Genomic DNA, 24168 nt, shown 5'->3' on the forward strand with positions numbered 1-24168 from the left:
AAAATCTTTTTAAAAAAATTCCACATATGAATGAAATCATATGGTATTTGTCCTTTCCTGTGTGACATTTCATTTAGCATTAGACCCTCCAGGTCCATCTGTGTTGCTGCGTATGACAAGAACTCATTCTTTTTTTATGGGTAAAGACTATTCCATTGTGTTACATACCACATATACCACAACTTCTTTATCCATGGATGGACACTTGGGTTGCTTTCATATCTTGGCTATTGTAAATAATGCTGCAATAAACATAGGGGTGCATATATCTTTTTGAATTAGTGTTTCTGTTTTCATTGGGTAGATACCCAATAGTGGAATTACTGGATAATATGGTAATTCAATTTTTAATTTTTTGAGAAACCTCCATACTCTTTTCCACAGTGGCCGCATCAATTTGCATTCCTACCAACAGTTCATGAGGATTCCTTTTTCTCCACATCCTCCCCAACACTTGTTATTTCTTGTCTTTTTGATTCTAGCCATTCTGACAGGTGTGAGAGATCTCATCGTGGTTTTGATTTGCATTTCCCTGGTGATTAGTTATTGAATCATAATTTTAGCTAAATCAGCATTTAGAAAATCATCAATATTTACTCACAGCTGAGCCAAACAGTGTATATGTCTTCTCTTGTGCAACTTTTAATTTCCCCTGAATTGATAATGGCCTCCCTCTGCCCCCCCCACCCTTTGCTTTAGTTTTATAGATGCTTATTCATCTCTGAACTCACTGTTGAAAATACAACTCCTCTCTCTATTCCTCGTGGAACTCTCTATCCTTCAGTTCTGAAGTTAGATTGACTTCTCTCTGGAAGCTTTTAGTATATTTCCTTTACCCTAGATGTTCTATAATTTCATGATAATGTATCGTTGTGTAGGTCTTTTTTATTTCTTGGAAGAGCGCTCAGTGGGCTCATTTGCCTAAAAGTTTGTGCGCTTCAGCTGTGGGATGTTTTCTCATATTTTTTCTTTGATAATTTTGTTTTATATGTTCTCTTCTTCGAAACTCTTATTAACTGTATGTTGAAACTTCTGGACTGGTCTCTAATATTCCTAACTTTTTTCTTCTATTTTCTATCTTTTTACTTCTTATTTATTTATTTATTTATTTATTTATTTAATCTCTGCACCCAATGCGGGGCTCGAACTCATCACCCCAAGATCAAGAGTTGCATGCTCTACCAACTGAGCCAGCCAAGCTCCTCCATCTTTTTGCTTACTATTCTACTTTCAGGGAGATTTGCTCAACTTTATCTGTCACCCCTATCAAATTATTAATTTCTGCATTCATACTTTTAATTTTCATAAGCTCTTTCTTCCATGAATGTTCTTTTTTTAAAGGTTTTATTTATTTATTTGAGCGAGAGAGCGCATGAGTTGGGGAGAGGGGGAGACAAGCAGAGGGAGAGGGAGGTGTGGACTCCCCACTGAGCAGGGAGCCCGACGTGGGGTCAGTCCCAGGACCCGGAGACCATGACCTGAACTGAAGGCAGATGCCTAACCTACTGAGCCACCCCGGTACCCCATGAATGTTCTTTTTATAGCACTGTTTTCTTTTATTTACACAAACACATTATCTTCTATAATGTTAACTTAGGCTTTCTTTTAAAAATTGTCTTCTGCTTCTTTTTCTTCTTTTTTTTTCAGTTTGTTTATTTTTGGTCTCTGCTTTTATGTGAAAGACCTTTCTAAAATATTTGGTGATCCTTCCCTATCCATTTGCATTTAGGAGTGAGGCACTCAAGTGGTGTGTGTTACCATGCGTGGAAGCCTGTTGACCCTTAGACTATGCAGTGAGGGGTGGGACAGGTATCCGGCCATTTCTTACTGTTCTGTCAATATCTCTGGAGTTGTCTCTTAGGCTGCTCAGTTTCTTCAGACAGGAAATCTCTAACTTTTTACCTGAAGGTACATCCAATTGTATGATGAATGGAGAGAAAGGGTTTGGTTTGTTGGGGAGAGTTCTCACTGTTCGAAATACAGATTTTTGCTTTTCCTGCCAATTTTCATTACATTATCTTGGTCTTAGTTATGGCAGGTGTCTCTGAGTTTAGAATACCTTCTTTTGACCTCTGTCGGTCAGAGATGGGAATGAATTCAGTTGCTTTTAACATGAACTTCAACCAAATCTGTTTTAGCCCTCCCCTCACCCTCATCTTCAGGGATTCTTAGTGCCTCCAAATTCAGAAGTTTTGTGTGGTTCTAACGTAAATCAGTTTGTCTCTCAATCCCCTTCAGGCAGTTAGGTTTCAACTTTCTCCTCTCTTCTAAGATGATTACTTCTAGTCTACTGGGATCTCTGAAGGGAATCCCAATCATGGCATTCTTTCTTGATGCAGGGTCCTGAACAAGTTGAGAAATAAAGCAACAGGCAAATATGGAGGTAAACATATCATCTTTATTACTGTTGGAGGCCAACTGGAGGTACACTTTAGTATGGGAGTTAAAGGGCCTGCTAACTGTGCTCAGAACCAGCCAGGCTGGACTGAGGCAGACTTCCGTGTGTAGGAGCAAAGCAGAATTTTGTGTTCTGACAAACAGGCTCCCTCTGCCAAGAGCAAGGAGGACGGAGCAGGGTGGAACACTCTACTTGGGGTGGGTGAACAAAGGTCCGAGAGAGGCCCAGTTACACCACCTGAGCTCTTTTCACAAGAAGTAAGACATCAGGAGTAAGGAAGCATTTCTTTTTTTTTTTTTTTTTAAGATTTTATTTATTTATTTAACAGAGATAGCCAGCGAGAGAGGGAACACAAGCAGAGGGAGTGGGGGAGAAAGAAGCAGGCTCATAGCGGAAGAGCCTGATGTGGGGCTCGATCCCACAACGCCGGGATCACGCCCTGAGCTGAAGGCAGGCACCTAACCGCTGTGCCACCCAGGCGCCCCAGGAAGCATTTCTGAACTACATGATACATCACTTTACAGATGCTAATATTTTGTTGTGCTCTCTCATCGTCTGTCTTCTCTTTGCTCACTCTCTTTGTTCTTTCCGGTTTAGGTTTTAAATTTTTTTTTATTGAGATATAATTTATACATCACATAGTTTTAGGTGCCCAACATAATGGCTGGATACTAGTATATATTGTGAAATACTCACCATTTATCTAGTTAACATCCGTCACCACACGGTTACAAATTTGGGTTTAGGTCTTATTCTTTCAAAGTTATTTTAGTAAGGTTTGGGAAGAAATGGAAGTAAATATGTATATTAAATTCTCTGCCTCTTTTTTTTTTTTTTAAGATTTTACTTATTTATCGGAGAGAGAGTGGGAAGAAATGGAAGTAAATATGTATATTAAATTCTCTGCCTCTTTTTTTTTTTTTAAGATTTTACTTATTTATCAGAGAGAGAGAGAGAGTGAGAGAGGGCACAAGCAGGGTGGAGGGGCACAGGGAGAAGCAGACTCCCTGCTGAGCGGGGAGCCCAATGCAGGACTCATCCCAAGACCCTGCGATCATGACCTGAGCCAAAGGCAGATGCCAACCGACTGCGCCACCCAGGTGCCCCAAATTCTCTGCCTCTTAAAGAGAAGTTTCAAGTTAGTTTTCTGAAAGTAATTTTGTTGCCAAGGTTACAAATTTCTTTTAAGACAACTATTTATTACTTGTGCTACTGGGGGAATGCAGTGATGCAATAATTCTTAGATTGCAAAATCTCTAAATCATTTGTATTTGCTACAGCAATATGGATTTATTTCTGCAAGACTTACTCTTCCAATTTTATTTGACTTTGGTTAATGTTAAAACTAGGTCACATGATGTTAACATATAAAGAGGTGACTCAAACTGGAAAATCTCAACCACGAATTTTAAATTTTTGCAAATATTCCACCACATTTGGTTTTTACACAGCAATAATAAAAGATATACTGTAATAATACGTATGCTTCCTACTTCCGCATTTACTAACAATCCCCAAAGTGAAAAGGATATCAAATTAGAGAAAGAATGGAATTGGAAAAATGGAATTGGAGTGTTCTGAGCCACCGTCTCATTCAATTCTGGAAAATGTAGGGTAGTTCAATTATTTTATGGTATTCATGGTATCGATCAAAATCTTTTCTCAAAAAATCTGATAAATATCTTCAACTAAGGTTAAATAGAATAATCAAGTTTACTTATTAATTATACTGCAGTTTTTGTATCTCAGCAGGGGTCATAATATCGAATATCTATTCATGGCATATTGGGCATCAGTAGAGAGTAAGAATGATATTTCAGGGAGCAGAACATTCTGTGCATCCATGAATTAAACAGGATTACAATGGTCCCCTTTGGAAAAAGATTTTAACTTTAATCACAGGAACTGGATTTGAGATTCATCTTTACGAATTACTAATCTTAGGACCTTGGGTATACCTTGTTTAGCTATTGCTCGTTTAGTTAACCATTGTAACAAGTCACCTCAAAAACTGAATAGTTTAAAATAACAGTCGTCGGGGCGCCTGGGTGGCTCAGTCCTTAAGCGTCTGCCTTCGGCTCAGGGCGTGATCTCGGCGTTCTGGGATCGAGCCCCACATCAGGCTCCTCTGCTGGGAGCCTGCTTCTTCCTCTCCCACTCCCCCTGCTCGTGTTCCCTCTCTCGCTGGCTGTCTCTATCTCTGTCAAATTAAAAAAAAATCTTTAAAAAAAAATAACAGTCATGCTTTATTTACTCAAGATTCCAGGGCAAATAAGTGATGTCTGGGTGGCTCAGTCGGTTAAGCGTCTGCCTTCGGCTCAGGTCATGATCCCAGGGTCCTGGGATCGAGCCCCGCATTGGGCTCCTTGCTCAATGGGGATCCTGCTTCTCCTTCTTCCTGCTTCTCCTTCTGCCTGCTGCTCCCCCTGCTTGTGCTATCTCTGACAAATAAGTAAATAAATAAAATCTTAAAAAAAAAAAAGAAAAGAAAAGAAGATTCCAGGGGGAATAAGTCCTTCATTCCTGAACAAAAATCTGGGTGCTATATCATGGTGGTCACCACAGGATCTATGGCTTTTGGTAGAGAGACTCAGCTTTTTTGTCATGACTTGGCATGAAGAAGTTGGGGGAATAAATACTCCAATCTCACAGTCCTCCAGACTTCCGATCTCCTGCCAGTGCCCTCTCCTATGGACCAAACCCAGGAAGTCATAGGACTCTGTGAGTTTTGTGTCACAGAGCAGGGTGGAGAAGGGTGAAGAGTGGATCTGGAGGACAACAGAAGATATTCAGCAGCAGAAGATGAGTTTAGCTTTTGAACATTAAAGGCACATTGAGGGGCACCTGGGTGGCTCAGTCATTAAGCATCTGCCTTCGGCTCAGGTCAAGATTCCTGTGTTCTGGGATTGAGCCATGCATCGGCCTCCCTGCTCGGTGGGAAGCCTGCTTCTCCCTCTTGCACCCACTCCCCCTGCTTGTGTTCCCTCTCTCGCTTCCTCTCTGTCAAATAAACAAATAAAATCTTAAAAAATATATAAAGGCACATTGAGTTAAATAATATCCTGGTGCATGCTTCTTATTGGTGGATTAGAGTGTTCTGAGCCACCCTTTCATTCATTCCTTTCCTTGCTCCTTTGCTTTCATCCACCTCCTGATAACTTAACCTCACTTTTCGTTCTACCATTTAAAATAAACGTTGCCTCATTCATTACCTCAGCTTAAAACATGTTCTAGTTCATGAGTTTGGCTTTTCTCCTGGCTCTATTTTATTTTTACATCCTTCGTTTAGCTCCATACACCCATCTACTAGCCTGGTAATGTTCTTCATCCAACCTCTTCCCAGGCACCTGTCTTTCCAAGCGCCAGCCCTCTGGAGAATCTTTCTTCCCCAGCCTCTTATCCTGGCTTCTTGATTAAGACTAGAAAGAGGTAGGTTTCAAGGTATTGAGGTAAGGCACGTGAGAGATGACGTGAGGGTGGGGACCATTGGTATGGGGGGAAGGCTCACTTTGGTGGACCCCTGTCTATGCTTACTACAGTGTACTTTGTGAAGCTATTATCCAAGGGTAAAATGAATTCCTGGCCTCTCCTTACATTCATTATTTCCAACATACTCTCCCATTCTGTCTAATGTATTCTGATACAAAAATCCTACCATTTAACCTCAATAATTATCTCTTCCTTGAAACTCTTTGGCTTCCATACAGTTTTCCCCCTCGAATTCACGTCATTCTTTTCTACCTGTTCCTCAGTTTCTTTGACTACTTTGGTAGACAATCCCTCTCTCCTCTTTCCCCTCGATCATGTTTTTCTCCCCTTTGTCTGATAGCCTTCTTATTAAATATATTCTCTGTAGGCATCTTATGATTTTTTTTTTCTCATAGCCCTAACTATCACTCATATGTGTATGACTCCTAAATCTGAATCTCCTTCCCTGAACTCTCTTTGGGATTTCATGCCAGAGTTCCAGTGGCTGGTGGGATGAGACCACAGGACTTCTTCCCAAGCTGGTACTAAAATGTGCTTTCAAGTTTCTTTTTAGCTCTTTCATCCCCCCCACCCCCCTTTTTAAAAAAGCTCTTCCTCAATCTGTTTTGGTTGTTTTCATATCATCCTGGCTTCCTTTAGCCTGTGTTAAAACAAACTTAACTAACACCGAATTGCCCCACAGAGATGTCATTTTATACCAAAAGCTCTCCCTCTCCCTCTGTTTTCATCGTCACAAAATCTTCTTTTCAAGAATTCAAAGGAAACACTTATTCAGGAGAAGACAATCACTATTTTGTTTTCCTTTGAAGTATTTAACATGCTAACTACCAAATATTTACATTTTAAATCAAGCCTAATTGAGGAGTTGTGTGTCTCTGTGTGGGAGGAGGAGGGGTGGTGGCAAAGTGGTGAGGAGTCTGTTTGAAACCCTACGGTCTCTAACCAGAGAAACTGAAAACAAAGCAAACAAGCACTCCGCTCTGAGAGGGGTTGGGCTAATTCACCCACTTTCTTCCCTAAATCATTTGGAATTTCTTCGGGTATTTATCCTGAGAATGGTGTAAGGGAATGAAAAGGACAAATTTAAGCAAGAACTAAGAAGTTAGACTCTCAAAACAAAATTTAAAAAGATCATTCTTATCCCTCTCTTTTATATCTCACATTCATGGATTTTAAAAGCACATTTAACCTACAGATATCCATGGAAACCAACCAAAGGGAAATTAGAAAGGAGAGGCGTTGCAGTACCATTTCTATGCGAAATGATGTCTGATTTTCACTAGCCCAGCACTGTTTTTCCTCCAAGGTCTTGGTGTTTATTACAGCAACAATTACCTCAGTAACAATTCCTCCAGGATAGTTTTGTTTAAAGGTGCCTAACTTATATACGTCACCCAATTGTTTTCAAAAACGTTCAGTCCTTCATGTTGGAAGTTAAAATACTATCTTTATCCGGCGTCTGGTTCTGCATCTGAAGCCTATCCTCAGCCGGGCAGTGCCACGAAAGCTCAGTGCACCTTGGCCGCAAGGTGCTTTGAAACAGCCAAGAGCCGGTGCGTGTTATCAGTCCTGCCACCTGGGCACATAAGAAGGATGCTTTCTCCCTCCCTTTCACACTAAGAACACAACAGAAAAACCAAATCCAGCAGGTATCAAAACCGTCCGTACGTCTAGGGAAAGCGCGCCAACCACACAAAGAAAAGGAGGGGGGCTACTGGGATTCAAAATCGTTTCCCCAGGACGAACACCCTCCCGGACCTATCGGAGTTAACTGCGCGCTTGCTCGTAGCCAATAGACATAGCGCTTCTGGTTCAGGTCCACCCTGAAAACTGATGGACATTTATGCGATCCAATGAAACAGTGTGATGCTGAAGAATTAACCAATACATTCGGGAGGTGGGTGGAGTGTAGGCCAGGGGGTTGGCGGTGCCGTGTCATGGAGGCTCAGTCTCAGAGCAGCCATTGAAGGGGAAGGAACTGCGGTGTGTGTGTGTGTGCGTGCGTGTGTGCGTGTGTGTGTGTGTGCGCGCTCGCGCGTGTGTGCGCGCGCGTGTGTGTGCGCGCGTGTGTGTGTGCGTGCGTGTGAGTGCGCGCGAGTGTGTGGACAAGGAGGTGGGGGCAGCCGAGTTAGAGTTCCAACTCCTTGGACTCCATTTGCTATTCTCTTCTTTCTCCCCCACACCTATCTGGAGGTGGTGGGCGATTATATTTGCTTTTCTTTTCATTCATTTCCAAATCTTTTAAAAATTAAGGGTTGGGGGTAGTGGGAAAGGCAGGAAAGGGTAAGGGAAGGGAGTAGTAGCAGAAGAGCAGGAGGAGGACATGGAGATGAAGAAGAGGATTAACCTGGAGTTAAGGAACAGAGCCCCGGAGGAGGTGAGATGACTCAGCCCCCTCCCCTTCCCCACCAGACCTGTATTCAGAGGATCGGGTTTGTGGGGGTCCGGGTGGGTGTGTGGGGAGGGATAATGAACCCCCACCTGGGGTTAGGGTTGAGGGGATACTTAATTTTAAGTGTTAAATCATTAAAATCTTCTACTTAAAATGGCGAAGGGTTTAAGTTTCTAGGGGCGTTTTTGTGTGTGCCTGGGGCTTAGCCTCTTTAGGCTCTCTTCGAGTCGGGAGCCCAGGCCTAGTGGGGGCGGGAAGCGGCGTGCTGGGGACCGCTCCGCCACTTGGTTCCCTCCTCCTCCCGGGGGCCGGCTGCGTGGGCGCGACCCCCCAGTCCCACTTGCCCCTGCCGCAGCCATCGTCGCCTGAGAAGTTAGTCCAACTTTTCTGCAATGCTGCCAACTTTTTTTCTTTTTTGGGGGGGTGCCCCCGGCCTCGAGGCCCCTGGTGTCTGACGTCGCGCCGGGCGCGGGCTGGGGTCCCCGGCAGAGTCTGAGGACCGCCCGCTGCCGGCGGCGCCCACTCCCCCGGGAAGCGGCGCGCGCTGACCGCCGCCGGGCGGAATCTGGGTCAGCGGTCGGTTCCCCCGCCGCGGGTAAGTTTTGGGAGTCGTCGCGGAGACCGGAGGTGGGGAGGGGACGCGAGGCGTAATCCTCTTCGTCCCCCCGCGGTGTAACGATATTCGGCGTGTCGTGTCGTGTCGTAGTGGCCGCAACTCCGAATTTGATCCCTGGAGAAGGTTTCATAAAACTCAACAACTGGGTCGTAGTAGTTTTGTGCTTTAAAGATGGATTCGGCGAAACTAAATGATGCGCTCTTGCTGCTGTCGCCTTAGTTAAAGAGACGGGTTTGGGAGGGGCCACGTGAGGCTGGTCGCGGTCAACTTTTCGGGGGTCGGACGGGAGGCGTTTCCGCCTCCTTTTCGAGGGCGCCTCCTCGACTTCCCCCAGCCCTCCCCGCCCGGGGCGGAGGCGCTGGGAACGCGGGCCGGGAGGCGACCCTTCTTTCTCTTGAGGAGTCCCCGCCCCGAGTGGGGTTTCCCGTGGGTCGGAGCGGCTGGTCGCGAGAGCGCGGCCGGTGGCCCGCGAGGAACCTCGCACTTCAGACCGCAGAGGAAAGCGTCAAGTCTTGTTAATTGCGGCCTCTGAAATAAGCACTAGAAGTGGAATATAAGCGATGTAGTTGTTTCAACAGGGGTGGGGGTCGTGCCTGTGCGTATCAGGGCAGAAGATGAGTAGGGTCTGTTTGGTGGGCTGTGGCGGCGTGCAGAGTGGGAACCCAAGGTCTTTATGTACTTTTTTTTTTTAGTCTCTTTCCCTGAAATTAGCAAAGGGCAGGGAGAAGGAAACAGTCGCTACTATCATCCCAGAGAGAGCTGGGAGTTTTCTATAGTTCGGGGGCTTCAGGAAAACAAACAAAATCAAAAACTGCCTCTCAGGAGCACCCATTTAGAATGCTTTTGAGTGTCTTGGGTTGGAAAAGTAGATTTGGTCCCCCTTACCCTGTTTTGTTTACCTACCCTACCCGTGGGGGGGGGGGGGGGGGGGGGTGCCAGACGTTGCCTTTTTGCAGCCTCTCCTTCCTCCCCTATGGTGTAATAACGGTCTCGTATATTTGTATCGCTCTTTACAGTTTACAGAAACACTTTTTGTGTTTGTTATTTACCTTTCTCCTTCGGACAGACTTGTAAGGTGAATTGTATTGTTCTAGAATCCAAATTAACAAAAGAAGACCCAGGGCAGTGAATTTACTTACTTAAGTGAAAGAACTGGTTTTCTGACACCAAATCTGGTGGACCTCTCTCCTCGGCTCAGCTGGACTAGGAGTCAGACGATTTAGAGTGGAAGCACAGCTCTGTCATACCAACTGTGTGACCCTAGCCAAGTCATTCTTACCCTTTGGGCGTTGGCTTCCTTACCTCTAAACAGGAGATCATATGCTTACTCTGGTCTCTAAAATAATTATGTCACAGTCATATTCAAATAGAGAAGGTGGCATTCCTTGTTTAGTTTCTAGCCCTCAAAATTCCTCAAACATATTTTTGCATTGGGAGTAGAGATCCAGGGTCTCCTGTCTCCCCCTTAGATTAAGTCCTTTTCAGTCCATACCAGCAAGTTTTGTTCTCCAACTCTGACCTAATAGGAGGATGCAGCCTACCCCCCTTCACTTCTCTCCACCATGGGGAGAAGTCCACAAAAATGCTACCGGGGTGTTACAGAGAAATAACATTTTGTCAAGGATGTACTGTTCTGGGTGACATTGTTTGGCCCTGCTATTAAGAACAAATAACCTCCGAAAGCCAGCTTTCTCAGAATGAACTTTCCAACATTTCTTCATGAAGGGTAACAAGGAATTTTTGAGTTACAGTGGCATTTATCATCTGAAGATAAGAGGGTTTAAACTTGTAACGTGAGTAAAATAGTTTCCTTTCTTTTCTCTGCTGTTTTAGGGCAGCTCACTTGAATCCTGTCCCAGTAGTCTGGGCATCCCCTCACTGCACAAATATATGCCCTGATGTTGAGAATCCTTCTCATCAGGGGCAGAAGCAAGTTTCACATGAGACCTTTTTCAAAGTTTTGTTTTTTATGCATCAGTGATTTGAGCGGTCATTGAACTTCTTGGTCTAAGTTTAAATTTAAAATGTTAACTTATAATGATGACTTTAGATTGTATTTCAGTTTTTGGTGGGGGAGGAGAGAATGAAGAGGATCTGTGTAAGGGGATTGATGGTTTTAATATTCACATTTCCAGTGTGTCTTGACCCAGGTCTTTCGCTAAACAGACTGCAAAGTAAAGAATCATTCATTTTCTGTCTTACAGGTGACAGAGTTAGTCCTTGATAATTGCCTTTGTGTCAATGGGGAAATTGAAGGCCTGAATGATACTTTTAAAAAACTAGAGTTTCTGAGTATGGCTAATGTCGAACTAAGTTCACTGGCCCGGTTGCCCAGCTTAAATAAACTTCGAAAGGTAAGTTGGTAGTAAGTGTGAAATCATCATAATTTTGAAGCCAAGGGCTAATATGTCTAAGTTTTGGCCAAATGAAACAACCATTCTGCCTTTTAATTAGAAGGTTCTAAATTTCTAGAGATAAGAAAATGGCTTATGTAGGATTTTAGAATCAGCTCTAAAACAGCTTTTAGAAATTTAAACTTAGTAATGAAATTGCTTTATGACATGAATTTGGATTTAATATCTACCACATGTTTTTCTCTGAAACATAAAATCTGTTTGTAACACATCTGGAACCAAATTTGGCTTAGAAGCTTATTATAAGGGGTTCTAATATTATTGGTGATCAGAGGTGGGAATTTGGAAATTAATAGTTTGTGGCAGTCTCTTGAAGCCAGAGAGAATGACAATTGTTTTCCTTCTTCAAATTGATATATTTTAAAAATCTGGGGGTGCCTGGCTGGCTCAGTCAATGAGTATGCAACTCTTGATCTCGGGATTGTGGGTTCGAGCCCCACATGAGGTGCAGAGTTTATTTAAATAAATAAAAAAACTTAAAAAAAATCTGATTTGCTCTAAGCCTTCACCATTGTTTGTTTCTCCTCCATGTTGAATATATAGTTGGAACTTAGTGACAATATAATTTCTGGAGGTTTGGAAGTCCTGGCAGAGAAATGTCCAAATCTTACCTACCTCAATCTGAGTGGAAACAAAATCAAAGATCTCAGTACAGTAGAAGCTCTGGTGAGTGGAAAGTCTCTGGACTTGCTCCTTTTTGGTTGATTTTCTGAGATTTGCTTGTGTTTTATCTTATTGATTTATATTTCACTCTTTGAAACTTCTGAGTTTCTTACATGTTTTAATCCAGATGGTTACTGCTTTCTCTTCTCTTAGAATAAAACATTCAGATGAATTTTTAAATCTGAGAAATTTATTTTATTAACTTCAGGAGTTGAATATCTGGTTTTAAGCTTCTCAGTATTTTCTTAAATTCTGTTCTTCTTCCTTCCTTCTTGATTTTTTTTTTTTTTTTTTAGTTAGTTTATTATTTGCTTCTTTATTTCCTGGTATGAGATGAAGTAAAACTCAGAAAATTGTTGCTCCAATTTTAAAAAAGTTTGGGAGGACGTTGAAATGGTTGATAATAAGCTTGACTGGATTTCAGCTAACCACATTATTGTTGTTGCCTATTTATGCACATATTTGGTCACAAAATATATTGAGTGGCTACTAATAGTGAGGCCCTAAGCCAGGTACTGGAGATTCAGTGGTGAACAACACAAAGTTCCTCCTCTTGTGGAGTTTACATACAGGGCTTCATTAAGAGAATTNGAATTTTTTTGGGGGGGGGGGGGTTGGCGCCTGGGTGACTCAGTTGGTTGAGCTTCTGCCTTCAGCTCAGGTTATGATCCTGAGGTCCTGGGTTCGAGCCCCACATTGTGCTCCCTGCTCGGTGGGGATCCTGCTTCCCTGCTTTTCCCTCTCCCTCTTCTCCCCCGCATCGTGCTCACTTGCTTGCTTGCTCACTCTTTCTATCAAATAAACAAAATCTTAAAAAAAAAAGAGAGTTATTGATACAATAACCCTTCATTATAAAATTTGAAAAATCCAAAAATCATTCTTTTGATTTCAAATACATGTTTTCTGGTTCATTAATTAAAAAGAAATAACATAGTATTTAAAATCTTGAAATGTAAGTTTTAACTTTTTACTTTTCCAGCAAAATCTTAAAAATTTGAAAAGTCTTGATCTGTTTAACTGTGAGATCACAAACCTGGAAGATTACAGAGAAAGTATTTTTGAACTGCTGCAGCAAATCACATACTTAGATGGATTTGATCAGGAGGATAACGAAGCACCAGACTCTGAAGAGGAGGAGGAGGGTAATTGTTCTTAATGCTTATAAATATAGGCCCAGTCTACCTGTGCAATTTAGATGGGGCCTGGATGTTTAGGTGTTGGAAAAAAAAGATGTTAGTAAGACAAGAAAAATTACAAAACCCACAGCCCTAATCCTGTATTTCTTCTTTCAGATTTCTGATAGCTTTGGGGAATTTAATGATTATTGTACTATCAAGTTCTGTGAAATTTTCTGTCCGTGTAAACTTGTTTAACCACCACCTAGTAAAAGTGGGAACTTTTAAAATAGTACCTTTTTTTTTTTTTAAAAAGGAATCATTCCTTGTAGTGTTACCCATAATAGTCAAGAAATAGAAACAATCCAAATGGCCTGTCAACTGATGGATAAACAAAATGTGATATATCCATACAACGAAATATTATTCAGTCATAAGAATGAATGAAGTACTGATACATGTTGTAGCATTGAAAACATTTTATGTAGTGAAAGAAGCCAGACACAAAAGGCCTCATTTTGTGTGACTCCATTTGTATGAAAGGTCCAGAATAGGCAAATTCATAGAAACAGAAAGCAGAGTAGTGGTTGCCAGGGCTGGGTGAGAGGAGAATGGGGAGTGACTGTTAATGACCATGGGTTTTTTTCACGGGCGGGGGGAGGGGGTGTGATGGAAATGTTCTAGAATTAGGTGGTGAAATTACATTATTGGATAAATGGGCGACTAACAGTTCAGATGACGGAATGGCTGTTGTTAGTAATGGGACACTGTTACTCTTGGTTGAAAATTTTTTTACCGTAAAAAGAAATCTGATGGATAAACAATGTTAGAAAATGATAGAATGATAGAGAAGCAGGTTTTGAAGTATCTACAAGGTAAAACAAACTTTAGTGCGTATAATGTTTCAATGAAAATCTATGCGTTGGAAATATTCAGTATTTTAGAAACCATATTTTGGAGCACCTGAGTGGCTCAGTTGGTTAAGCGTCTGCCTTTGGCTCAGGTCATGATCCCGGACCCGGGACTGAGTCCCACATCGGGCTCCCTGCTCAGCAGGGAGTCTTCTCCCTCTGCCCTTCCTTCTGCTTGTGCTCTCTCTTGCTTGCTCTCTCTCTCTCAAATAAATAAAATCTTAAAAAAAAAGAAATAGAAACCATATTTCTTGGAGTCCCTGGGTAGCTCAGTTGGTTAAACATCTGCCTCAGGTCATGATCCCAGGGCCCTTGGATCGAGCCCCACATTGTTGGGCTCCCTGCTCAGTCAGGAGTCTGCTTCTCCCTCTTCCTCTGCCCGTACCTCCAGCTTGTTCTCTCTCTCTCTCTCAAATAAATAAGTAAAATCATAAAAAAAATAGAAACCATATTTCTCAGATAGTAAATATGGATGTTGTAAAAGGGAAATCTTTTTTTTTTTAAGATTTATTTATTTATTTTAGAGAGAGAGAGAGAGCAAGCACTGATGCACGAGCAGGGAGAGGGGCAGAGGGAGAGAGTCAAGCTGACTTCCCACTGAGTGTGAAGTCTGACTCATGACCCTGAGATCATGACCTGACTTGAAATCAAGAGTTGGATGCTTAACGGACTGAGCCCCCCAGGCGCCCCTTTAAAGGGAAATCTAAAGAAAATCACCCTGAGATACTTTCCACCTACCCATTGGCTTAAGAGTTTGAAGTGACTGGGACAAGGGCAGATAGGATCAACATACTTGCAAGAAACATTTGCTCAGCCATTTGCTCATCTTCAAATATTTTTAAAGATGGAGATGAAGATGATGAAGAGGAAGAGGAAGATGAAGCTGGTCCACCTGAAGAATATGAAGAGGAGGAGGAGGAAGAAGAAGAAGAGGATGACGATGAGGATGAGGATGAAGCAGGCTCAGAATTAGGAGAGGGAGAAGAGGAAGTGGGCCTCTCGTACTTAATGAAAGAAGAAATCCAGGTGAATAGGCAGTTTTTATGTGCGCTGAAAATTAATTATTTAGGCATAGGGCCAAGTACTGTAAGTAGTGAGTTGTGTAGAAATCTGAAAGGTGTTCCTAACTCGGGGGTCTGAGTGTATCTGTCTGCCTGTCATTTTTCCCACTGTCCCCCAGATCGTACTGTATTCAGATGATCATAAACATCTATTGATTTTACTGCCCAGATACCTTTCACATCCATTCTGCGTGGAGCTGCAGGGCACTGTGGTGGAAACATTTTACAAAAGTTTCTGAGCCTCAGCTTCTGAATTTATAAAACTAAGATTGTATCAACCTCTTAGGCTTCTTTTAAGGATTTAACAAGGTAATGTATGTAAAGTATCTAGTCCCTGGCACATTGTAGGCACTCAGGAAAACTTTCCTTTTCCTGATTATTTCTTGCTTATGGTTTTGTAGTAGCTTTCCAAACGGTCCCTCTGAATACAGTGTCACCATTTAGGTGTTTCCTCCGTAGTAGCCTGAATGCAAATGTAATCCTATCACTAGCCTGCTGGAAACACTTTAATGTTTCCCTGTTGCCACCCAGGCATACAAGGCCCATCATTATCTAGCCCCTGCTTCCTTCTCTAGCCTCTTCTCCCTCGATACCAAATGAAATTGTCACACCGAGCTGTTTCTTGCCTTTCTGTAGACACATTGTTTACTTTTATCTGAAATGACTTTGTACCCATGCTGTCTGATGAACTTTATTTCCCTTTTTACTGAGGTAAACATAGTGTAGTTGAAGCCTGGAAAGTGCACTGATTTTCTGTACACGTCCATGGCATTTTACTTATGTGTATACTTGTGTGATTGACACTCAGATTATGCTTTGTGAACTCCTGAAAAACTCAGTTCTGGAGTTGTCTCATTATTGAAGCTTTCTCTAACTTTTTATAGATAATCACTCCTTCCTCCATTACCTTTGAATCTCGGTTAGTCTTCTGTTGCCTGTAGACACTTGCCTAAAAAATTATTTATTTGGCCACTTTCTATTAGGTGGCGAACTCCTTAAGGGGAGGGTCTCAGCATCTCGTACATTGACAGGGACATAGTAAGCTCACAGGAAGTGTCAGTTGACTAACAAATGATCTTTACCCCTGGGAATTACTGTTTCCTCCTAATGTTTTTAAATTACTGAGTTTTATTTTCATAATTCAAGTTTTTATTATTAAAAATAATATCTCTTAGACTAGAAATTATTAGTATTCTTATGTGTTCTCAGTGACTTTTACATTGGTTAGATAGATAGTATCACTGATCAATGATAATTTTTTTCTGAGACCATTTTAAATACGAAACTAATGTGGAAAAAAATAGAGCTTAAACTTGTTTGGGGCCTTCGTGACTTGGCAGCTGTACAATAATAGAGAATAGCACTTTAAGCATTCATAGAGAGAATCAGCCTGTTCAGTTTACATCAGCATTCAGCTTGAATGTTTTTCCCCTAAGTTTTATTTATTTGTTATTTTTTAATTTTTAAAAGAGTTTATCTATTTGTCAGAGAGAGAGAGAGTGCACACACAAGCAGGGGGAGCAGCAGGCAGAGGGAACAGACTCCCCACTGAGCAAGGAGCCCGATGCAGGACTTGATCCCAGGACCCTGAGATCATGACCTGAACTGAAGGCAGACGCTGAACCCACTGAGCCACCCAGGCGTCCCTCCCCTAAGTTTTAAGCTACTTAGTAAAATAATGGACTTATGTTATTTTGTCTTTGGCTTTTTTCTTTGCAGTAATTCATTTAAGTTTAAATAGTATTAAGTAGTTTAAAAATGACTTTCGACCAACTGCAGATGTTTGTGTTTATCATTCCATTGAATATTGGGGAACATTAACTAAAAGTGATATAGTCAGAGCGCCTGGGTGGCTCAGTCGGTTAAGCGTCTGCCTTCGGCTCAAGTCATGATCCCAGGGTCCTAGGATCGAGTGCCACGTGGGGCTTCCTGCTGGGTGGGGAGTCTGCTTCTCTCTCTGTCCCTCCCCCCTGCCCATGCTCTCTCTCTCTCTCTCGCAAAAGTGAATAAATAAAATCTTAAAAAAAAAAAAAAGATTCTCTAAAAAAAAGAAATAAGGGGCACCTGGGTAGCTTAGGCGGTTAGGCATCAGCCTTCAGCTCAGGTCATGATCCCAGGGTCCTGGATTGAGCCCCGCATCGAGCTCTCTGCTTGGTGGAAAGCCTGCTTCTCCCTCTCTCTCTTCCTGCTGCCCCACCTGCTTGTGCTCTCTCTGTCTCTCAAATAAATAAATAAAATCTTTAAAAATAAATAAATAAATAAAATAAAAGTGACATAGTTAAGTATAGAGCAAAAATCTCTGAGATGATACCCACAATAAGTCAGTGTAATACCCAGCTAGCATGTACCAGAAGTTTTCAGACATGATCAAATGGTTTGGATCTTTACAATGTTTTTAATATTTTAAATTAGTTATGTTTTAAATTTATTTTTAGAAGGTGAGAGTCAGAAGCTTCCGAGACTGTTGAGATTTAAAAAGAAAGTAGAAGGAGATAGAAATGGGATTTGAGTAGCTGTTTTTGGTTTGAGTATTATTTTTATTTCAGTTACTCTTCAGAGGTAGGAAATTAATATGTATAAAGAAGTGTTTTATGTTTGTGTAGTATATTTCTTTAAAAACGGGTATGGGGGCTTTAGAAGAATTGGGAATTGTGATCCCCGTACTATACAGAGTACAGTGAGGAAACGTTCTTTCCCGTTAGTTAGGAAAAGACCACAGTTTCTACTGAACAAGCCTCTGGTGAAAGCTGAGTTTTTATTGAGGGTATTATCTAATAGATGATATGAAAGACTAAAGGCTTAGCCCATAGCTGTACTTGCCGTGAGCCAAGCTGAAGGTGCAGGCTGGTGGAGTCACCGTGTCGCACACCTGAAACTAGGGTAACGTTGTGTGTCAGCTATACTTCAATTTTAAAAAAGGCTTAAAAACATGAATCAATCAGTCTAACCATATTTTGTTTAAAACAAATCCGGAGAAGAGACTTGGGCTTTTCTAAATTATCAAAGGATAAATGTGATTAGTATCTCAAATGTTTTTTTAAAAAATCACAAATATTTAAACATCCTTATCATTCTCCACAGATCTGAGATATTTAAAATGTGTCCCTTGTCTTTCTTTCTGTCTCTCTTTTTTCTTTCTTTCCTTTCCCTTCCACTCCCTTCCTCTTCCCTGTCCCCTCTCTCCTCTTACCTTCACTTCCTTTCTTTTCTTCTTTAGTTTAAAGCCTTAGGTTTTCCTGATTTCTGTTGTGGTTCCTTTTTATACTATTGTCTACCCCATTTATTCCTTCTCCTCCTTGTATCTTGTTGGTGTCCTGGTATAGAATGCTTTTCCATGTTTGAATTGATTGTATAAGATTGATTTCTGATATCAGCGTCGTGCAGTTGAGTTTCTTGGGATTCCAGCTATGTGCTGGGAAATCAGGTTCTGTTTAGTATTTCTAGATACAGATGGGGCTGTGGATACTGTGAAAAAGATGGGTTGTCCAAGTTTCCCCCTAACTACCCAGCAGTTCTTGACATTTGCCAATTAAAAGTATTTTTAAGGAACAGCAAACTTTTGTGGGGTTAGAGGGGAGACCCTAGATTGGTTCCATTTTTTTTTTCAAACATACGGTAGAGTTCAACTATTTGGAACATGGCAGTAAGTGTAAAAAGCCTCTGATTAACCAAAATATAGCAACAAAAGACATTTTCTTTGTCGGAGAGTGTTCAAGCTGTTATTCTAAACCTATTTTCTCTTTTATATTCAGTTCTCTAATAAGCTTGCCAGTCTATTTTCTGAATCCATAGCAGATTAAAATTGAAGTAGTAAAATTGAAAAGAGAAGGCATGAAAACTAGGAAGAGATACAATTCAAAGTACAGGCTAGAGTCATTTTTAAAAGGAGAAAACCATTCTCCATATTTTGATAGGCTCTGAGGGAATCGGCAAATAGTAATTAGTGTTATGGTCATGATCAAATGATTGTGACTGATTCAAGAGAAAGGTTTGTTAGGTTTAGCATAAAATGATAGAAGTGCACTTTAGAGATTTATATTCCAGTTGGTTAAAGTAAAAAAAAAAAAAAAAGTTATGATGTTTCAAGGCTATGTTTACATCTGTGTTATCCAGAACAGCTCCTTCCACAAAAGTTGTAGATCAAGTTTTGTGATTTTATTGACATTGCTATTTTAATGTGTAGATTTTTAGATGTAGAAGGAATTTATGGATCTTTCTAGATGGATACTTTCCTTTTATTGATTGGAAAACTGAGGTCCAGAGAGATTAAGTGACTTATTCAATGCATATAACTATGTTGGGGCTAGGATTCAGGTAATTTCTATCTCATTCTATAAAATAGAAAACCTTTCTTTGAAATTGTCGAGTTACTCTGTCCATTATAGTAGCCGCTGGGCACATTTGGTTATTTAAGTTAAAATTAAATAAAATGAAAAATTCAGTTCCTCATTTGTACTGGTCACATTTTATTTTATTATTTTAAGATTTTATTTTTAAGTAATCTTTACACCCACTGTGGAGCTCGAACTCACAACCTTGAGATCAAGAGTCGCGTGCTCTGCCAGCTCAGCCGGCCAGGTGCCCTTGTACTGGTCACATTTTAAATGCTCAGTAGCCACATGTGGACAGCACAGATACAGAACATCCCCATTATTGCAGAAAGTTCTTTTAAATAGCGCTGGTCTAAAACATAACTTATTTTTATAAACTAGATTTAGTTGAGTTCTTAAAAAAGACCTATATAAGTTAGACAGAGGTTGTCAGAATACAGAATAACCATAGTTTTTTGCTCTTGTTGAAATGTATTACTACCAAATGGTGAAAAGTGTGTCATGGCTTTTTTTCCTCAAACTGAATATTTGGTTTTCAAGGATGAAGAAGATGATGATGACTATGTTGAAGAAGGGGAAGAGGAGGAAGAAGAGGGTGAGTTACATTAGCCATAAAAAAAATCCTAACATTAAAATTATAGTTATTATTTACATGCTTTAAAGAATGTCTTTATAATTATTACTGGCCTCTGATTTGATTTTGGTAACTGAGTGCATTGAGAGGTGTACAGTTTTTTTTTGAGAGAGAAGGAGAGAGAGAGAGCTCGAGTGGTAGTGGGGGTTGGCAGAAGGAGAGGGAGAGAGACTCTTAAGCAGGCTCCAGGCTTAGTGTGGAGCCCATTGCGGGGCTCGATCTCAGGACCCTGAGATCATTGAGCCAAAGGCAGATGTCTGGCTGAGCTACCGCGCCCTGTGAAACCCTTTTATTTTTTATTTTATTTTATTTTATTTTATTTTTTTAATTTTTTTTAAAGATTTTATTTATTTATTCGACAGAGATAGAGACAGCCAGCGAGAGAGGGAACACAAGCAGGGGGAGTGGGAGAGGAAGAAGCAGGCTCATAGCGGAGGAGCCTGATGTGGGGCTCGATCCCATAACGCCGGGATCACGCCCTGAGCCGAAGGCAGACGCTTAACCGCTCTGCCACCCAGGCGCCCCTGTGAAACCCTTTTAAAGAGAAATTTTCTGGGACACCTGGCTGGCTCAGTCGGGTAAGTGTCTGCCTTCGGCTCAGGTCATGATCCCAGGGTCCTGGGATCGAGCCCCTGCATCGGACGCTGTGCTCAGTAGGGAGCCTGCTTCTCCCTCTCCCTCTGCCTGCTGCTCTGCCTACTTGTGCTCTTTCTCTCTCTCACTCCCTCTCTCTCTAATAAATAAATAATCTTTAAAAAAAGCAAAAAGAGTGATTTTCCCGGCGCATTCAATAATTTCATTAAAAAAACCACCCAGCCTATAACATTTTTTCAAAACTGGTATGAAGAGATGAGATAACCTTGAGCTTAATTTATTATATTCTTAGGTCTTTTATTTTGAAGAGGGTGAATGAAGCCTTATCTCTAAGAGAAGAGCAGTTGAACTCCCAGATAATGTTGTTTTCAGATTTGCTCCCTATTATGCCTTTCAAAATAAATTTAAAAATTTACTAATGATTCTTTTAATGACAGACCCTTAGTTCTTGAGCCGTACTTCATGATTTGGCCACAAGGGTGCACAGCAAGCTGTCATTATTTACGGATTTCTAAGTCTATTAAAATTGTCTGTTCAGTACACTGAAATTGAAAGAAATTCAGAGAAGAAACTTAACGTATAATTTTTTATGCCATTAAGTTTTCAATAAGATAGATTCAAAACTGTAATTTAACAAATATTCATTTGTTAAAATTGAGTATTTTACAATTTTTCTTTCACTCTTCCTTCAGAAGAGGAAGGTCTTCGAGGAGAAAAAAGGAAACGAGATGCTGAAGATGATGGAGATGAAGAAGATGACTAGATCATTCTAAGTCCACAGATTCCCTAATGTTCCTGGGCGTGCAATAGAGTGATCACATCTTTGTTTCTTCGTGTACCATAGCGATCCCTACAGAAGATAACCTGTAACTTTTTATAGGAAAAGTGTGGTTTTACTATTTTTGCCTTATCATTCCAAATAAGATTTACTAGTCTGTTAATGATCATATTGTACGTAGAGAAAAAATTTTCCTTGACCCCATTGTGAAATTCCCTAGCAATTTATTTAGAATCTTCATTTTTCTCGTTCAAGCTCACTGTATTAGTTATTTTTAGCCCATAATTAAAACATGATCACTTTTACACAGGCGTAGTTTGGTGCATTTCATTCATAAGGTTATAAAGTTATTTATAAGTTAACTGAAATCACAGTCGGCTGGAATATGAAATGAAAATAGTCTCTTGACTGAAAAGTTGGTTATATTTTTAGAGGTGACCCAGAGATCTTTAGTTTAAAGGCAATGACCTTTTTGTTTGTTTGTTTGTTTCTGTTTTTGTTTTTGGCTAAGGGTATTTGGGTGCTTCTTTGTCACATGAGTAACTTAGAAAGTAGGAGCAGAATAGCAAAGGTTCTATTCAACAATATAGTTCATGGCTTTTGTGGAGGCTTTTGAAACCTTTTAAGCCAGGTGACTAATAAGATTTTATTTTTGAAGGAAAAATGCTTACACAAAGTTCAGAGACATGCAGGTGAGCCCTTTGTTTTTCTAGCTGAAAATCGCAACATGCCAGCAGTTTTTTTTTTTTTTAGTGCGCATTCTTTATTTTCCTCCTTTATGATCACTTTCATTTCTTGTTTCACTCTCCTCCATCTCCAAAAAAAGTTGGGAAACTTCTGGCTACCCAGGAAAACCTCTATGTAGTCTTTTATGCCTCAGCCATCTTTTCAGACTGTCTCAGTTTTAAACAAGCTAAGTGAAAGAAATGGAGTATGTTGTGAGATAAGAATATTATTATCAATACAGTTTTATGCAACAGACTCTGCTTACTGTAACTCTTCCTTGGTTAACAAGATGTACAGACTGTATCAATAGGGCGAAGAAAGAAAAGCAGAGGATGCTTTCAGAAGCAGCATTGATGTTCCGCAAAAGTCAGAACACTTGCCTGTTGATAATTAATGAGACATTCAAGTCACATTTTTGGGGAAGTTAGCATCCCAAATGATTTAGATACCACACTGAAAAGTATTTCTAATTTTTCTGAGTAGAACCTTTAATTATTCTTCCTATAGTTTTAAGGTACTACCAGATACAGCATTTAATTGGAATATACTGGGCAGTTGGAAAAATATTTGAAACTAAATATTAAAATTAAGATTTGTTTTCAAGTGGAAATCCATTAAAAGTAGAAAAATATTTGGGATGGGTGTATTTCTTTGTATGGCTACTAAATATAATAATACGAGTAGACAAGTACGCCTCCCTTTTTGTAGCAGCGGAGGCTCCGTGTTCAAGGCAATTGGTTTTTAAATCTTGGCAAAATTTTCTTCTGCTTTGCTTTGAATATCTGTAAACTTTTTTAAAGGTAGCATCAGGAAATTAATTGAAGTTATACTTATATACTGGGACACATTTAAATTACTGAGCAAAGAACTACTTTTTTAGTTTCAGATGTATGACTTGGGGTTTTGAAATAAAAATTACGAAGTTATTTGTGGGTAAACTAAAAAAGTTGCACAAGTGACTGAAATAAAACTCTTGGAATAAGTTCAGTGGGGGGATTGGAATGTCCAAAAGGCTAACACTTTACTCCTTTTTTAGCAGTTGAAATGCCCTGTTTTAGTCCCTAAGAATTCTCATTGCATAGTATATGCCAGACTATAAAATACTTATTTTTAAAATGAAATCTATATATTGACTTTCTTATCAATCATCTTATTGTGCAATCAAAATTAGAGTTCTTTGGTTTGAAAACAACATTTAGAGCCTCCAAATAACTTTTTAAGACTTTATTTAGCTTTGTGGGTGGTATTTTCATGCAAATAAGTAAGGGTGGGTTTTATATTTTGTAGAAGTTTTTGGTCCTATTTTAATGCTCTTTGTATGGCAGTATGTATATAGTGTGTTAAATTTCCTCAAACTCTCCTTTAAAAACTTTGAAGTTAATACTTTTGTGCAACTGTGTTTTGAATAAAGCCATGACAGTGTTAAAAAAATGCAGCACTCCTGATTATTCTTTTATTGTTTCTGACTGTTCCCTGTTTTTTTCCTGTGACTGCTGTAACTTAAAAGTTTTTGAAATTGAATTGCTTCAAATAAATGGAAGATTTGTTGTTAATTATTAGTTTCAGTGTATGACATTCACTTTTGGAACACCACCACTGGGGGCTTTGAAGTTCTTTTTATTTTTTCTTATTTTTATTTTTGAAGAAAAGTATGGTAATATTTTATTTCATAAAAATATCAAAATAAGGCAAAATAATATAATGTTATTTTTGCCTTATTTTGAAGTTCCTTTTAAAAACAAACAGCTTGGAAGTTCTCAAACACTTGGATGTCATAGGAGGCATTACAATGTAATAATTTAACTCCTCATCTGCCTTATTTTCTTTTGTCAAAGAAGCAGAAAAAATTCTGGATTTCCTTAATTTTCCTTTCAGAGTTGCAGACTGAGCCAGTGCTTTTTAATTTTTTAAAATTTAAATTTAATTAACATATAATGTATTATTAGTTTCAGAAGCAGAGTTCAGCGATTCTTCAGTTGTATATAATACCCAGTGCTCGTTACATCACGTGCCCTCAATGTCCATCGCCCAGTTACCTCATCCTTC

At 40.1% G+C, this 24168-nt stretch overlaps 1 protein-coding gene across 1 annotated transcript; it reads left to right on the forward strand.

The window, feature by feature from the left end:
* Nucleotides 1–7802: 7802 nt before the first annotated feature.
* On the forward strand, nt 7803–23675 carry ANP32E (acidic nuclear phosphoprotein 32 family member E). Its single transcript, XM_008695732.2, has 7 exons — nt 7803–8264; nt 11100–11249; nt 11853–11975; nt 12952–13114; nt 14843–15024; nt 19931–19985; nt 21311–23675. The coding sequence occupies exons 1-7, from the start codon at nt 8211–8213 to the stop codon at nt 21379–21381; spliced, it is 798 nt and encodes a 265-aa protein (XP_008693954.1). The 5' UTR covers nt 7803–8210; the 3' UTR covers nt 21382–23675.
* Nucleotides 23676–24168: the final 493 nt, after the last annotated feature.

The sequence above is a fragment of the Ursus maritimus genome, unplaced genomic scaffold, assembly GCF_017311325.1.
Source record: "Ursus maritimus isolate PB19 unplaced genomic scaffold, ASM1731132v1 scaffold_12, whole genome shotgun sequence".
Lineage (NCBI taxonomy): Eukaryota > Metazoa > Chordata > Mammalia > Carnivora > Ursidae > Ursus > Ursus maritimus.